This window comes from Odontesthes bonariensis, chromosome 21 (genome assembly GCF_027942865.1).
Source record: "Odontesthes bonariensis isolate fOdoBon6 chromosome 21, fOdoBon6.hap1, whole genome shotgun sequence".
Taxonomy (NCBI): Eukaryota; Metazoa; Chordata; class Actinopteri; order Atheriniformes; family Atherinopsidae; genus Odontesthes; species Odontesthes bonariensis.
The window spans coordinates 24868655-24885954 of record NC_134526.1 but is presented as its reverse complement, the minus strand read 5'-3'; the positions used below and the strand labels follow the sequence as shown (position 1 = coordinate 24885954).

The following is a 17300-nucleotide window of genomic DNA, read 5'->3' as shown; positions in this document are numbered from 1 at the left end:
TAGGAGCACCTGGCTGCAGCTTATCCTGTGAATACAGCAGCAGTGAATGTGGACTTAAGGTGGGCATAAAGAGTTTAGGTTTGTCCTTTAGTTTCTCACCCACCTGGATATTATATGGGTGAATGCGGGTGAACTAACATGTCGCAGTTAGGTTAGTAAAATCAACCTCCACAAAGGTCTGAAAATTTAATAAATGTAAATAACTGTCTGAGTAATTTGTTGCTTGGCAACTGAGCTGCTTCAGCATAAATCAACGGTTTGTGTCATTATTAAAAGAACCTGTTTCTTTGTGTGATAGTAACATTTCATTGGTGCCTTTGTTTCATGTTGCAGTGGCCTGATAATGTCCCGCTCGCCACCTATTCAAGTTTAGTTTATGCTGTACCATAACAAATGTGGCCATTTTCAGCGTGATACGCGCAGCTAAACCTTATTTTCTACGGTTTCATCCACAAGACTGTGTTTAACCCGAGCTCCCATCCCCCACGTAGGCTTCTCGTTCTTTCGTGCCTCTGTGTAAATGCAGTGCCTTCTCTGGGTATGCAGGAAACGAGTGAGACTGTGGTAGGGGGCGCTGCTGAGTCGAACAGACCGGCCTCTGCGATAGAATCTACCGAGAGGGGGGGGGTTGAAGGAAAAAAACCAATTGGGTAGGTCGCTCTTTGTTTCTGGCTTGGAGAACCAAGGGACGCTGCGACCGGTGAGAATCCAAACATCAGCTTTCACCACTTTGTGTAAGTCTTCTTCAATCTTGTTGCTGGTGATGGAAACTTTTGTATGTGTTTGACGCTGCTGTTGTAGGATAAATGTGCCTCGGTAAGGGCTTTTTTTTCTCTCAGAGAAAAAAAAAAACGAGACCGACATTACAGTACGGCTGCCGTGGCGCGGCAGAGTGCAATGAATGAAAATTATTTTTGGAAATGTGCGAAGAGCGGAGCGCTGAGCCAAGGGTACGGGAGGCGCGTTGGATCAATCGGCTCCCTAGATGAGTGATGCTCTAACCTTTCACATGTTGCCCGAATATCTCGCTTAACGGCGCAGTTTTTGTGCCCATTTGGCCAGACAGAGCATGGCCGGCTAGGCTAACTCGACTAGCTCGCTAGCGTGCTAGCCACCGTCACTAGACAGCTTATGTTGTTGTGTTAGTCCAGGCTTTTACTTTGCAGTTCAGTCTGAGTCGGCTCGCGTTCTCTGTAGCTTTATCATCGCCGTAGTTGGATTTTCACGACTGAACGAGGCAGAAAGTGAACACCAGCAAACTGGTGTCAAATTAAATGGACGTGAAAGTGGAAACAATGGGCTTTAATTGCCACAGTATAATGTTGCCTATAAAATTAGGCTAGGCCTGGCTAACGTTAGCAAAGCCTGCAAGCTACACTGCGAGAACTGCTGGTGACTTGTGAATGTAAACATGATTTAAAAATATAAAAATTGACTGACACAAATATTCTCCTTTTATCTGATAAACGTCCGTTTCTGTATACTGGCTTGTGTTTTGTTAAAAAGGGCCCTTATCTACAGTGTCTTTTTACTCACTACTTGCACCATTGAGTGACAGATAAGACGACCTCATGATGAATTATGGATGTTTTTAAAATAGAATTTTCTTCATACAATCACATCCTAACAGTGGCTGCCCTCGGTGTTTACATATTGCATGTAGGTTTTGCGCTTCAGGTTGTCTGAATGATCCATTCCCAAGCAGCCACTCAACATCTGCCACAGTTTACGAGACTGGGCTGTCACAGTTGGACTTATTTAAAAGGACGTATTGTCCCACGAGAACTTGAACAGTAACCTCTTACGCGTCAGGCAGTTTTAGGTGGGTTTGCTCAAGTTCATTGGACACTTCTGAGTGCCACGCAGTGTGTGTGTGTGTGTGTGTGTGTGTGTGTGACTTTTACTTTGTGGCAAACTGGAAAACACAACGATAGCATCACTTTTCCGAAAATGAGCATTCCTGTGTGATCTGCTGACTTCACCGGCAGCTGCTTTTCTACATTGCCGCCATCTGTCTTTATCAAATGTGCAGATATGGAAGTTTGATATCTTCAGTCATATGCAGATTTGAAACTGATGGTGTACCACTTGGTCGGAAAAAAATAAGCAATATGAAGATGACACTTAATCGTCTAGGGAAATTGTAGAGTTTAGACTGCCTGTTTTTTTTGTTTGTTTGTTGTGATATATATTTTAGGAAACTTTTCTTAAGCACCAGAAGAATGATAAAAATACACAAAATTGACAGATAAACGTGTCAACGATGGATCCTGATCTTTGCCTTCATTTTTATTTTTATTTTTTTATTTTAGGGGTACTTGCTGCTGCCTCAAAGTTTCCCCTGAGAGATGTCCACTCCTGATCCCCCGATGGGAGGGACACCTCGGCCTGGTCCCTCTCCAGGCCCAGGGCCATCTCCAGGAGGCATGATGGGCCCAAGCCCGGGTCCCTCGCCAGGCTCGGCCCACAGCATGATGGGGCCCAGCCCAGGACCTCCAGGATCTGGGCACCCTCACCCTCCACAGGGACCCTCAGGATATCCTCAGGACAACATGCATCAGATGCACAAAGTACTAAATCATATTTTAATCCTTTTTTGTCCCCCACATTATTATTTATGTTCGACATTAGATTTAAGTTTTAGGGATATATAACAAACGATCTATCAGTTTACAACTTCATTTGCCATTTCTTGATCATTGGTTGGTATTTGTTATCCGCTGTCCCAATAGTTCCTCTAACAGTTGTAACTCTCAAACTAAGACGTGTGTAATTGCGTGTGTGTGCGCGCGCTAAGTCATCTTTTAATCAACATTTACTTTGCATTATACAGCCCATGGAAGCCATGCATGAAAAAGGAATGCCGGATGACCCCCGCTACAGTCAGATGAAGGGTATGGGCATGAGACCAGGGGGGCACAGTGGAATGGGACCCCCTCCAAGCCCAATGGATCAACATTCCCAAGGTAACACTTTTAGCAGTATTGTGTTCTATGTAGTTTGAGTCAAAGGTTTAGCTTTAGAAATGATGAAAGTACATGGTCTTCATATATATACTTCATATATATATATATATATATATATATATATACTTAGTGGGGGTATAAAGTCTGGAATAAAGACTTATTTTTCTATTGTTTTAGGGCTCTTTTTTTTTTATACCCAAAAGGCAGCATGCAGGAGAAAGGGGTCATTCAGTCGTGCAGATCTTCAGTATGTGCGTGAACCCATCCAGCCGGTTTCTCCTCTTGCTGTTAATTTAGTCAACAAGCGCAAAAGGCAACGGGAGGGGAGGGGGCGGGGTTTGCGGGGAATTTCCCTTTCAGATGACAACAAAGGCAGCTGCATCTGCAAAACCAGTCAGTTGGCAAAATAGGATATGATGAGAGGGAGACACGCGGGTGCACTGTACCACTTGAACGGAGTATAGTGCATCTCGCAAATTTATCACCCTGACAAGAATTAAATTCCATGCGGCGACGCACAACAATAAGATTATAAATACAGGGGCTTCTCTCGCTTTGAAATCTAAAAATAGAATTCTCCACATTGCTGGACAGAGATGTTGTTCAAATTAAACTGATTAAATCCAACAAGTTCAGAAGTAAGCACGGTTGCATACACGGCTGACTCCATCTATGTGTGTTGGTCTGAGTTTGAGAAGCTTGATTTCATGCTGGGGTTTTTTTTGCTTTGTGACCAAAAGAAAAAATCAGATTTCTGACAGCTAGATTGTCGGCCATAACTCAAACGGGTCAAAGTTAGAAAATTGGCTATTTCTGGTCGCGCACCAAGCAGTCGGCGTGTCCCTTCTGCAAAGCTAAATCTGGCTCAGTAGTTTTAATGGTTTTAAGTTTGTAACCCTTACTCATGGTTAGCATGTCCTTCTCATTTAAGAAAAAAAAAAAAAAAAAAAAACCTTCTTTAACCGTGCCTGAATCTTTTCTTTTCATCTTCCCAGGTTACCCGTCTCCATTGGGAGGTTCAGAGCACGCACCGAGCCCCGTCCCGGCCAACGGACCTCCCTCTGGACCTGTGGCGGGCCCTATGGAGGGCAGCGGGGATCCTAATCAGGGCATGGGCCAACCGAACCGCGGCGGCCCTCAGGGTCCAGGTGGACCACCCGGGCCACCTCCTGGCGGTGCCGCTGGACCCGCTCCTTTCAACCAGAACCAGTTGCACCAACTCAGGGCTCAAATTATGGCCTACAAGATGCTGGCACGCAGTCAGCCGCTTCCCGAGCACCTTCAGATGGCTGTGCAGGGGAAGAGGCCCATGCCCGGGATGCAGCCACAGCCAATGCCCAACATGCCCCCATCTACAGGGCCCGGAGGCGGGCCGGGTGCTGGGCCGGGACCAGCTCAGGCTAATTACAATAGACCGCATGGTGAGCCCATTGTGCTTTGAAAGAAAATTAATGGTGATAAAACATGATTTTTAGCTCTAAAATGATTCATTACATGGGGTCAAAAAAATGACAATATGAACATTTCTGTATGTTTGTTTTAGGTATGGTAGGTCCCAATATGGCACCTCCTGGACCTGCAGGAGTTCCCCCTGGTATGCAAGGCCAGCCTGCTAACGGACCCCCCAAATCATGGCCTGAAGGTACACTTACTGTGGGAATGACAAAAGCTCTGTTTTTATGTTTCCATGTTAAAAAAAACAAACAAAAAAAACTTATCGCTCCAAAATTCTTCCCTTTCAGGACCAATGGTGAATGCTGCTGCCCCGTCCAACCCTCCTCAGAAGCTGATTCCGCCTCAGCCGACTGGCAGACCCTCTCCCGCTCCTCCCTCTGTGCCCCCAGCCGCCTCACCAGTAATGCCTCCTCAGACACAGTCCCCAGGGCAGCCTGCGCAGCCCCCTCCCATGATGCTGCACCAGAAGCAGAACCGCATAACACCTATCCAAAAACCCCGCGGGCTGGACCCAGTGGAGATCCTCCAGGAACGGGAGTACAGGTGAGATTAGAGGGGGGGATGAGGAGTAACACACAAGGTGTTTCACCTGAAAACATAAAGCACAATTTGGGATGACACCCCTGATCCCTCATTTGGATTGATCCCAGTTATGTTCAAATCATTTTCTATTTTACATGATATATTATACATATTACATCAAGCACAGCCAATGCATGGTGTCCGTATTTACTTGTGTGTCATAAACATCATCTTCACCGATCTATGAGGGTCGCCCTGCAGCATTTTGAACAACTCTAATCTAAAAAAATATATATATACCAAAAATAGTGTTTCAGGGGATCGCTTTAATGTGGATTCTTACACTTTATCACTTTTACAGTGGGATTGGGGAGAAAAAACAGGTTGTTTTTTTTTTCACCAGAGTTTGATTTAACGTCATATGTTAATAGATTAATTTCAACATTATTGTTGAAGCTGCCCGTGACTGAGAAGAAAAAATCCGTTTTCCACTAACAACCCTCTGTGAAAACGGGGTTCTGCTTTTGCATCCCCGAGCAAAGATGTTTTTTTGGAGAACAATAAAACTTTTTAAAGAAAAAATGTCTTTGTTCCGCAGGCTACAGGCTCGTATCACTCACCGTATACAGGAGTTGGAAAACCTGCCCGGCTCCCTTGCAGGTGATCTGCGCACCAAGGCCACCATCGAGCTCAAAGCACTGAGGCTGCTTAACTTCCAGAGACAGGTAAACGTGAAAGTTCCCTGACAGAAGACGGGTTTTCTTTAGCGGGATGACAACCTAATCGACCTTGTGTGCCGCTACAGCTGCGACAGGAGGTGGTTGTCTGCATGCGCCGGGACACTGCTTTGGAAACCGCCCTCAACGCTAAAGCCTACAAGCGTAGCAAACGGCAGTCGCTACGTGAGGCCCGCATCACAGAGAAGCTTGAGAAGCAGCAGAAGATCGAACAGGAGCGCAAGCGGCGCCAGAAACACCAGGTACACAGTTGGGGGAAAGCTCGATTTTTATGAGTGCGAGAGTCCGGCTTTAAAATGTAACGGAGCTGAAGATGAAACCGAATGAAAGAAACTGACTTAAAGAGCCTAACTTGAGTCCTTTCCCTGGTAGGAATACCTCAACAGCATCCTGCAGCACGCCAAGGACTTTAAGGAGTACCACCGCTCCATCACCGCCAAGATCCAGAAGGCCACCAAAGCCGTCGCCACCTACCATGCAAACACCGAGCGCGAGCAGAAGAAGGAGAACGAGCGCATCGAAAAGGAGAGAATGCGGAGGCTGATGGTGAGACGGAAGTTGCAACGGGAACTGCCATTAGGTTGGCAGTTCCAGTCATAGATGACGGTTTCATTGGTCCACCACAGGGATCTGAGCTCTCTGCGAATGTCTTTCCAGGCTGAAGATGAAGAAGGTTATCGTAAGCTTATCGACCAGAAGAAAGACAAGCGCCTGGCGTACCTGCTGCAGCAGACGGACGAGTACGTGGCCAACCTCACCGAGTTGGTGCGCGCCCACAAAGCAGCGCAAGCTCTCAAAGAGAAGAAGAAGAAGAAGAAAAAGAAGGTAAATGTGTGCTTTTAGTGCTTGCGTGGCTTGGATTTCTCAGACTTTTTTTTTTTTAATCGAACTCTTGAATTGAATGTTTCATGCTTTCAGAAGCCAGAGTCTGCAGAGGGTGGAGCTGCTGCTCTGGGACCTGATGGAGAGGTGAGTTTAGAAGAAGAAAAGGACACCTAAAGGTCATCTAATCTGCAGCTCTTTCTCTTAACAGCTTTTTTTTATTTTTCTATTTTCTTCTCGCAGCCATTGGATGAGACGAGTCAAATGAGCGACCTACCGGTCAAAGTCATCCACGTGGACAGCGGGAAGATCCTGACGGGTGTCGAGGCACCAAAGGCCGGACAGCTGGAGACCTGGCTTGAAATGAACCCAGGGTTAGTGTCATGGCTTCTCAGTTTTCCGCTAAAGTGGCTAGCTTTTATATGGGAGGTGCTTCCAATATGTAACGTTTCTTGTTTTTAAGTATAACCGTGGGGTGTCACATGACACGATGAAGACGCAAACCAAACGTTTCCAACCGTGTCAAAAAATGTCCTCCTCCGCAGATATGAAGTCGCACCGCGGTCCGACAGTGAAGACAGTGGGTCAGACGAAGAAGAGGAGGAGGAGGTACGCACTGCCCCCTCAAGGCGAGAAGATGGCACGTCCGTTCCTGCAGTTGTCGTGACTCATTTTTGTTGTTTTTTTTCTTTTCTTTTTTTCTTTTGTCAGGACGACGACAACGAGCACCCTCAGCCCACCACAGCTCCAGCAGATGACAAGAAGAAGATTCCAGACCCCGACAGTGAAGACGTGTCCGAAGTGGATGTTCAGCACATCATTGAGTACGCTTCGTTCGCAGTCAAACAGTTACAGTTTGGTCACCAAACGCATTTGAACAACACCATCGTTATTACGACCAAAAGCCGTCTTTTAAAAGGCCCATAAACATGTCGGTCCGACCAAAATCGATCTTCTCAAAACGGGATTAACACACCCAGGTTATAAAAGCATTCCAGGCATTTCCAAACTGTAGCTCTGCTCTAATAAAATGCTGTTCTTTTTTTTGTTCTGTTTTTTAAAATTATGATTATGATTAGTATGTATAACCGCAGCGTACTTGCATGTACCGTGATCTCCCACAGACAAAGTTAGAAGTTGCAGTGTCACGAGTGTTTCCCACACAGTCCACAACATCTCAGCATTGGAGTCCCACTTCAGCCGGTGACTCGATTCTGCTCCCCGTGCGCGCAAACTAGGACGAGGACGGCGGTCCAGTGAATTGGCCGGGTCGAACTCGAGCCATAGCCCGACTCAAGTGTGCATTTACCCTCGGCGATTAAGTCATCGGGCGATTTGTTAACTCTCATCGTGTGCGAGTGCATGGATGTTATTTTGTCCCACAAAGAGTTCACTGTTTTTTCCCGTCTCTTTTCCTTCAGACACGCCAAGCAGGATGTAGACGATGAGTACAGCAACGCAAGCTTCGAACGAGGCCTGCAGTCGTACTACGCCGTCGCTCATGCCGTCACTGAGAAAGTGGATAAACAGTCCTCTCTGCTGATCAACGGGCAGCTCAAGCAATACCAGGTAACCAATCGCAAAGCACGAGCCATCAGATCTATCTTTCTGGACTCGTCGGTTTAATGGCTTGACTTGAACTGTTCCCCGCTCAGATTAAAGGTCTGGAGTGGCTGGTGTCGCTTTACAACAACAACTTGAACGGCATCCTGGCTGATGAGATGGGTCTCGGGAAAACAATCCAGACCATCGCCCTCATCACTTACCTCATGGAGTACAAGCGCCTCAATGGGCCCTTCCTCATCATTGTACCTCTCTCGTAAGTCCGAACACAGCCTCTTCTCATCTGTCTGTGAACACATTCGACAGCGATGATTGCGCTGTTGAAACCGAATGTTTGTCTTTTATTTTCAGAACCCTGTCGAACTGGGTGTACGAGTTCGATAAGTGGGCACCGTCCGTTGTTAAGATTTCCTACAAAGTAAGTGGCATCTTCGCGCAGTTATCACGACCAAACCAGCTCCCCCGAATGTCCATTAGCATTCATTTGTTTTTTCTTATGAATCGAAAGCAATTTCTTGTCACTTTCAGGGCTCTCCGGCTGCTCGTCGTGCATTCGTTCCAATCTTGCGAAGCGGCAAGTTCAACGTCCTGCTCACCACATACGAGTACATCATTAAAGATAAGCAGGTGTTGGCGAAGGTAACGAGTCATCTTGGTCCCCTTCTAAACAGAAATGTATTCATTGACACTAGGGCTGGGCGATATGGACCAAAAGTCATATCTCGATATATTTAGGTTGAATATCGATATACGATATATATCCCGATATTTTTTTCCGCAAAGTGAGAGCTGTGAAATGAAATGCTCAGTCAAAGTCAAAGCCAAATACGAGTAGTTTTATGAAACTCACTATAAAATGTAAACACTGTATAACAAAGCTCCGTAAGGTGCACATTTAAATAAAAAAAAAAATCTTAAATAAAATTAGCCTATAAAATAAAATAGGTAAATCTTTTTCTGAGGGCAGCATTTATATATAAAGAGATAACAAAATAAAGTGCACAGTTTAAGAAAAACGTTTTTAAACATCAGCTTGAGATTACCTGTTTATTTTTGTTAATTTAATAGCTTATCTGAACAGTCTCAACCAGTTGCCAAGCTGTTTTCATCTCCCAGTCTTGCATGAAGTGAACTGTCACGCTCATATAAGGTTCGCACGGGTTCTGCTTGACCACATGTCGCTGGTCAACACAAAATGGGTGACGTTAGCGAGCCGGCCCGCAACGTTCTGCCTGACTTCACTATACATTTGCGGCAGTGCTTCTCGTGCAAAATAGTTCCGACTGGGAAGCTCGTATCTCGGGCCCAGCTTTTTAATTAGCTCTTTGAACCCGACCTGTTCCACTGTTGCAACAGGGACCATGTCTTTGGCAATGTGAAAGGACACTTGTCGCTTTTCTTCTCATACGGCACACAGCGGGAAAATGAAGCTTGCAGTGAGCTTTGTTTTGGGGCTGGAGCTTTGTCAGGTTGGGGACGGCTTGTGCCTGTGGCTGCTGCAGCGCGCAGTTTCACACACTCTTCATATTGCACTTTGTGCCACGTTTTTAAGTGATAAAAAAGATTCGTAGTGTTTCCACCACTGGCTGCAATGTGCTTATGGCACTCCCTACATATAGCTTGGTTTTGTTGCTCGTCTGACAATTTGTATCCGAACCATCTCCAAATGATTGAGCCACTGCTTTTTATTTTACCAACCAAGGGGCTCTCCTCCTACGCTCAGCAGGTGTTGTTGCCTTCTCCATGTTTGTTTAAGAGTGCTGGAGTGTCCCTCCCCCTCCCCCCTCTGTGCATGAGAGAGGAGGGGCGGAGCCGGAGCGAGGGAAGCAGTGCAGAGAGCTCTGATCAACGGCTTGCCTGAAGCAAGTATTACAGCGCAAATTTGAACTATATCGATATATGCGATATGGTCTAATTCCATATCTTATTTAAAAATATATCTTAAATATCGATATATCGCCCAGCCCTAATTGACACACACATGTAGTACGTTATGTCAATTCTAAGGTGTCAAGATTTAATTAAAAATAAATAAATCACCTGTACCTTACCAGGTCTTAAAATCAGGTGAATACAACCTTAGATGAACAACAAGACATACAGCGTTACAAAGTATCACTATTTATGTCACAAAAACCCAGGTGCTGCTCATCAAGTCAATTTAATAAATGTATCACCGTTGATTTAAGGCACACATTTAAATGCCACAGTTTTGGCTATTGTACTTTTTTCACACGACTACCTCATCGGCACCTCTGTTCTTTAGATTTGTTGCTGATTGAGCAGCATTCATCAACTGGCTCCTAATGTGCGATATCTTTACCCCCCCCACAAAAAAAAAAAAGCTCCGCTGGAAGTACATGATCGTGGACGAGGGTCATCGCATGAAGAACCACCACTGCAAGCTGACGCAGGTGTTGAACACGCACTACCTGGCCCCGCGGCGCGTGCTGCTCACAGGCACCCCGCTGCAGAACAAGCTCCCCGAGCTCTGGGCCCTGCTCAACTTCCTGCTGCCCACCATTTTCAAGAGCTGCAGCACCTTCGAGCAGTGGTTCAACGCCCCTTTCGCCATGACAGGAGAAAAGGTGAGTTGGGGATGTTAGCCGAGAACGGTCCGAGAGACGCCAAGTCGGATCGACTTAGAAAGAAGTACCTGAAACATTCCTTTCTTTTTTTTTTTTTCCCTTAAGGTTGACCTGAATGAAGAAGAGACCATCCTGATCATTCGACGTTTACACAAAGTGCTCCGACCGTTCTTGCTGCGCAGACTGAAAAAGGAGGTGGAGGCCCAGCTGCCGGAGAAGGTCAGGAATGCTTTCGAATATTTGTACTTGCTTGGTAATTGTTCCCCACGAGAATAAGTTGTTCGTGGGTTTTTTTTGTGCCAGCGTAGATTTTCACACTCTAAATCAGCTTTTACCAAATTACACCGTGTAGTAGCAGCCGACTCATTTCCTCTGAAGCATATTTTATTTTCTTTAATCCAAAAAACTGATTTTACTGGGCGGCACTCCTGAGCTCTTCCCTTACCGTTTTCCTCCAGGTGGAGTACGTGATCAAGTGCGACATGTCCGCATTACAGCGGGTTCTGTACCGACACATGCAGGCCAAGGGAGTCCTGCTCACAGATGGCTCAGAGAAGGACAAGAAGGTAGGACCATGGTGGTGTTTTTTTTTTTTTTTTTTATAATAGCAGTGAAATTCAGGTTCGTGAATATTACTTTAAGAAGTCCACTGTGGTTTTTTGTTTATTTTATTTTAAATTGTCTAGGGTAAAGGTGGCACAAAGACCCTGATGAACACCATCATGCAACTGAGGAAGATCTGCAACCACCCCTACATGTTTCAGCACATCGAGGTATGAAACGCCACACGAACGATGGTGTCGGTTTTCTTCCTTTTTCTTTTCTCAGACGCATTGAACACGCACAAAAGAAGAAGAAATGAACGTGGTCGTTTTAATCTCGTTCACAGGAGTCCTTCTCTGAGCATCTCGGTCATTCTGGCGGTATCGTGACAGGGTGTGTAACACTTTAAACCGCGCCGCTTCTCTGTGAATGTTTTCCTGCGGATGTGTTGTCGCATTATTCTTCCTCACGCTCGTCCCTTTTCTCTGCTCAGCGCTGACCTGTACCGTGCCTCCGGAAAGTTTGAGCTGCTGGACCGCATCCTGCCCAAGCTGAGGGCCACCAACCACAAAGTGCTGCTTTTCTGTCAAATGACCTCACTCATGACCATCATGGAGGACTACTTTGCATACCGCAGTTTCAAGTATCTGCGTCTGGATGGTGAGACACTTCTGAGCAGGGCCGGCTTTTGCTTGTTGGGCATTGGTTGTAAAAAAATATATATTTTTTTTTTTTCAAATGACACCATAGTTTTTGCAAATTGATTCAATGGTAATTTGTAGATTACCAACTTGCCGTACAATTTAAATGCACTTGCACCGCTTATGTTGTCGCCTGAGTGTGTAGAAGAGCCAGAACCGACAAGTAAAAAAAAAAAAAAAAAAATGTTGTAAAAAATTTCAGGAACCACCAAAGCTGAGGACCGTGGCATGCTGCTGAAGACATTTAATGATCCGGCCTGCGATTACTTTGTGTTCCTGCTCAGCACCAGGGCAGGAGGTCTGGGCCTGAACCTACAGTCCGCTGATACCGTCATCATCTTTGACAGCGACTGGAACCCTCATCAGGTAGATAAGTTGGATAAGATAACCACCTCATAGTCAAAGATGGCTCCAGTGCGACACTGGCCTTTGTTTACATGCACCTTCATGCCCAAATTCTCATCCCTTCCTGCTCTTTCATCAGATCAGTGCTGGCACTAAATGGTCACAGTGTTCCACCTAAACGCATCGTTTTTTCCCTCTTACAGGACTTGCAGGCTCAGGACAGAGCTCACCGTATCGGTCAGCAAAACGAGGTCCGCGTGCTCCGCCTGTGCACCGTCAACAGTGTGGAGGAAAAGATCCTGGCAGCGGCCAAGTACAAGCTGAACGTGGACCAGAAAGTCATCCAGGCTGGCATGTTTGACCAGAAGTCCTCGGGCTATGAGCGCCGGGCCTTCTTACAGGCCATTCTGGAGCATGAGGAACAGGACGAGGTCGGGGCTCGAGGTGGCTGCCGCTCTAGGGGGGCGTGGGTGGGTGTGATCTGAACCCGTTCTCGCATCGCCCACCCACCCACATCTGCCTGTGCGCTGCTTCACCTCTTCATTCTCTTTTTTTTTTTTTTTTTTTTTTTCTTCTTATTTTTTGTTTTCCCCCTTCTCTCCCCGTGTTTCTTTATTTCCCTCTTTCCTCAGGATTTCACCAATCCGAGCTTCTCCTTTTCTCCCTGATGTATTTCTGCTTCTGTACAAACCTTTAATGGTTAATATGATACTTTATCTTTCACAATATGCAACGCTTCTTCCTTTCTGCAGTTGACTTTTCTACTGATTTGACATACATATAGCAGGGATCACTTCTCAGAGAATACTTTTTTCCCCAATATGCAAGTGAATAACATTAGTTCGGAGGCTTTGCTCTGAGGTGCCACATATATTAGCTGTCGGCTTTCTTTTATTTAACCTCTTTTATTGGTTTGCAGGAGGAAGATGAAGTTCCTGATGATGAGACTGTCAATCAGATGATTGCCAGAAGTGAAGAGGAGTTTGAACAGTTCATGGTTGGACCCATTTCTATATCAGCTATACTGATAATATACCTAATGATTTTAGGGTCTGATTCTAAATCTCGCTTTTTGTTCCAGCGCATGGATCTCGACCGACGCCGCGAGGATGCCCGCAACCCTAAGAGGAAACCTCGCCTGATGGAGGAGGACGATATGCCAAGCTGGATTTTGAAAGACGACGCTGAGGTCGAGAGGCTGACCTGCGAAGAAGAAGAGGAGAAGATGTTCGGCCGGGGGTCCCGCCAGAGGAAGGAGGTGGACTACAGCGACTCGCTCACTGAGAAACAGTGGCTCAAGGTGGGATGAGTTTAGAGCGCTGAAAACCTTATGGAAGTGTGACCTTGTCGAATGGCTTCTTGATGAGCTTCCGATTTATTCGTCTCCTCGCCACAGGCCATAGAAGAAGGTAACCTGGAGGACATAGAGGAGGAGGTTCGTCACAAAAAGACCACCAGAAAACGAAAGCGAGACCGTGACCACGACGGCGGGCCGGCCACACCCAGCTCCAGCAGCGGCCGCGGACGGGACAAGGACGAGGAGGTGAAGAAAGCTAAGAAACGTGGCCGCCCGCCGGCTGAGAAGCTCTCTCCCAATCCTCCATCGCTTACTAAGAAGATGAAGAAGACCGTGGACGCTGTCATTAAATATAAGGATGGGTGAGATAACCAACCGTTCTGTCAGCAGAATGTCCAGTAAATATATACTTAAATGTGTTTGTGATGTTAGGAAAAAGGAAATGGGTGTTTAAATAAGCTGTAAGTGTACCTGTACAAAAGTATAACCTTTGAGTGGTTGTGAGCAGTAATTCTTCAGGCTTTCTGGAGGTCTTTCAATGTTTTTCTTTGGACATCGGCTAAGTTTCTTTTTTTTTTTTTTTTTTTTTTTTTAGTTTAAAAAAAAAATAATAATAATAACAATTTTAATTTTTTCATTCCAGTTTTTGTATCTGGCCTTTCCAGAGACTTAGAATATTTAGAACATATTAGCAGTAACTAAAAGTGATGTCCTTAAGAAAGAGGGGGAAAAAATCAGCAAAGAACTGACACAGGACCTGAGAGATGCATCTGGACCTTTAGCTGATCCATCTACTGTTCACTGAGGCCTCATCAGAAATGGTCTCCATGGAAGGGTGGCTGTCAAGAAGCCGTTCTTAAAGAAGGGAAACAGGGATAAAAGGCTGAGGGATGCCAAATGACACAAGAAGTGGACTGAAAATCAGTGGCAACAGGACTTATGGAGGGATGAATCCTGCCCAGAGGCCGGAGCTCAGCATTACTGAAGCAGTGTGGGATCATCTTGACTGAACGGAACAAAAGGCGGCCAACATCCAAAAATTTTGCTGCACCCATTTCCTGTTTTCCTTGTAATTTATAAAGAAATGATAGGTGGCTTAAGACTAGTGTTCTAAAACCACAACTTCGTCTTTTCAGAAATGGCAGACAGCTGAGCGAGGTCTTCATCCAGCTGCCCTCTCGCAAGGAGCTGCCAGAGTACTATGAGCTCATCCGCAAGCCAGTGGACTTCAGAAAGATTAAGGTAGGAGAAACGGTAACCTGATCTTTGTTTTCCTGCCCTTTGATTACGGTCCACATGTGTGACTCCTCACTGATTCCATCAGGAGAGGATCCGTAGCCACAAGTATCGCAGCCTCAACGACCTGGAGAAGGATGTGATGCTGCTATGTCAGAACGCCCAGACTTTCAATTTGGAGGGTTCTCTGGTGGGTCCCGCAGACCTTAAATTTCTTAAAAACTTAAATTGCTTCTTTCTTCTTTTTTTTTCTTTTTCACACAATTTCAAATTTTGTGTCAACCTTTCAGATCTACGAGGACTCTATCGTGCTTCAGTCGGTCTTCACCAGTGTGAGGCAGAAGATCGAGAAGGAGGACGAAAGCGAGGGTGAGGAGAGCGAAGAGGAGGAGGAGGAGTTGGACGAAGGCTCGGAGTCTGAATGTAAGTATCAGAAACGTACCGAAGCCTAACAGTGCGAGCGTGAATGGCCAGCGTGACCTCACGCTGTTTGTGATCTCTGGGCTTCCCATCAGCTCGTTCAGTAAAGGTGAAGATTAAACTGAGCCGGAAAGAGAAAGGGGATCGAGGAGGTAAAAGCCAGCGGCGGAGGGGCCGCGGCTCCCGGGCCAAACCTGTGGTCAGCGACGATGACAGCGAGGAAGAACAGGAAGAGGTGAGAGAAGAAAACGGACTTTGGCAGCACTTGGACGAATTGCAGACTTTTCACTATTCATTTTATTTTTGGAAAAGAGGTGTTTAAAGTAAATCTGCTTCCTGTTTGTGTCGCAGGAACGTTCGGCCAGTGGCAGCGATGACGACTGAAGTGAACAACTTCTAACTGGACCAACAGCCCACTGAGCCCTGGATTGGACTTGATATATTTTACTTAGATACAGCAGGGAGACAGTCAGTGGAAAGGCCTAGTTTTACCTAGATGAGCTGATTTTTAGTGAGACGGTTGTCTTGTCATTAAAGTATACTATTAATGAAAAAAAAAAAAAAAAAAGAAAGCTATGAACCATCCACTTCATATTTAAAACATTTCCCAGTATGAGTAGTAGTGTGTCTCTTTACCTTTTTTTTTGTTTGTTTTTCTCCTCCAAGTGGAACATTGACAGAGCCTGAATTATTATAGACTGATCGTGGGCCATCAAAACAGCTTTTTTTTTTTTTTTTTTTTTTTTTTTTTAAAAAGTCATATTAAATTTGTTGTCTTATACTTTGAGACAAAGTGTACATGAACCAGGAGTCACTGCATTCCTTGAAACTCCTTTTGAATGCATGTCGTGCGTGTCTGTGAAAATGCACCTGGATGTGTCTTCACTATTAACTCTGTGTTTAATTTAAGACTACAAGCGGGATCACGGTACATCCCACCCTGCAGCCCCTCCCTCTCAGGTCACATATGTAAAGGGGAGGGAGGGATAGGACCATTTTCTCGTGTCGGTGTCACTGGATTCCAAAAAAGTACAATAAAGGCATCTCATGATTAATTTTGCCGTCTTGTGTTTTTGGTGCAGAATGGCACTTTTAAGTGCTGCAGATTAGTGAAACCAGCACATCCTGTCAACTCAGGAAAACGATACTAAAGCTAACTGAACAACCAGTTAATTTTTATACACGGCTACATACAGCTAGCTGAAAGCAACTGCAGAGAGCACGCTGCGTAGCTCACTGAACTCTATGCTGAGCGTAGCAGTGTCACCACTGTTTCCTGACTGCTTTTCGACATCCCTCTTAAAAAAATAAAGAATATCTGCTAATTGAGATTGATGGAAAAAGTGTTTGTGGGTCAGAATGGCTTACATCTACTTTGTACAAATGAAGTCGATTTGATTTCTCATCAATTTGAGACCAAAAACTGGATTTGATTTAATTGGCACCATTGAATTTGTCACAATTCATACATTTTGAGGTACGATCCTTCAAATATGTCCAGATTATTTAGGTGCCCACCACTCCAGGTTGGCATTTGTCTCTATGAGTGTGTGACCGTGAGCATGGGCATGTCCATGCATGTGTGTGTGTCAACAGGTGCCAACCTGGATGGGTTAAAAGCTGAGGACAAATTTTGTGTGTATGCATGACAAATAAAGCTGATCTTAATCTTAATATAACCTGTACTTGCTGTATCTGTACACTAGATGGCCTGCTGAGAACACGTTACTGCTGTGTTGACATCCAACCTTTCCTCAACAGGTGTTCTGTTATTGAGATAAATGTTTATAAATGGTGACAATTGTAACAAATAAGTCTTTAGTTTATTTAAGCAAGGATTCGCAATTTCAACACAATCGCCCACTAATCCTTGATATCCTTTCAAAACAAAATTCAGTGTATTCACAGATAGCCCATTGACTTAAAATTGGTTGGATAATACAGTTAAGGATGGGTACGTCAGCCCCGGTACAGCCATGGTTGGATAATACGCAGCTGCCCGAAGGAATTCAATGCGGCGATCATCACAGAGCCAAATAAGTCGGAGCAGCTACACACACGCACACACACTTTCTGCTGTTTAGCCGACCACAATGCTGATAAAG

The 17300-nt window shown here is 45.3% G+C and overlaps 1 protein-coding gene across 2 annotated transcripts; it reads left to right on the top strand.

The window, feature by feature from the left end:
* Nucleotides 1-634: 634 nt before the first annotated feature.
* On the top strand, nucleotides 635-16250 carry smarca4a (SWI/SNF related BAF chromatin remodeling complex subunit ATPase 4a). Of its 2 annotated transcripts, none has more exons than XM_075454734.1 (34): nucleotides 635-734; nucleotides 2313-2570; nucleotides 2834-2966; nucleotides 3962-4387; nucleotides 4510-4608; nucleotides 4709-4964; nucleotides 5542-5668; nucleotides 5749-5922; nucleotides 6053-6226; nucleotides 6338-6505; nucleotides 6599-6649; nucleotides 6746-6876; nucleotides 7048-7111; nucleotides 7214-7326; nucleotides 7924-8071; nucleotides 8158-8321; nucleotides 8417-8483; nucleotides 8594-8704; nucleotides 10411-10653; nucleotides 10759-10872; nucleotides 11112-11219; nucleotides 11340-11426; nucleotides 11543-11589; nucleotides 11690-11856; nucleotides 12100-12263; nucleotides 12446-12673; nucleotides 13162-13239; nucleotides 13324-13542; nucleotides 13639-13901; nucleotides 14676-14781; nucleotides 14864-14965; nucleotides 15066-15198; nucleotides 15291-15430; nucleotides 15547-16250. In XM_075454734.1, the coding sequence occupies exons 2-34, from the start codon at nucleotides 2349-2351 to the stop codon at nucleotides 15577-15579; spliced, it is 4860 nt and encodes a 1619-aa protein (XP_075310849.1). In that variant the 5' UTR covers nucleotides 635-734; nucleotides 2313-2348; the 3' UTR covers nucleotides 15580-16250. The 2 variants fall into 2 exon arrangements, with proteins under 2 accessions (XP_075310849.1, XP_075310848.1); XM_075454733.1 differs by having other exon boundaries at nucleotides 12446-12712.
* The last annotated feature ends 1050 nt before the right edge of the window (nucleotides 16251-17300 follow it).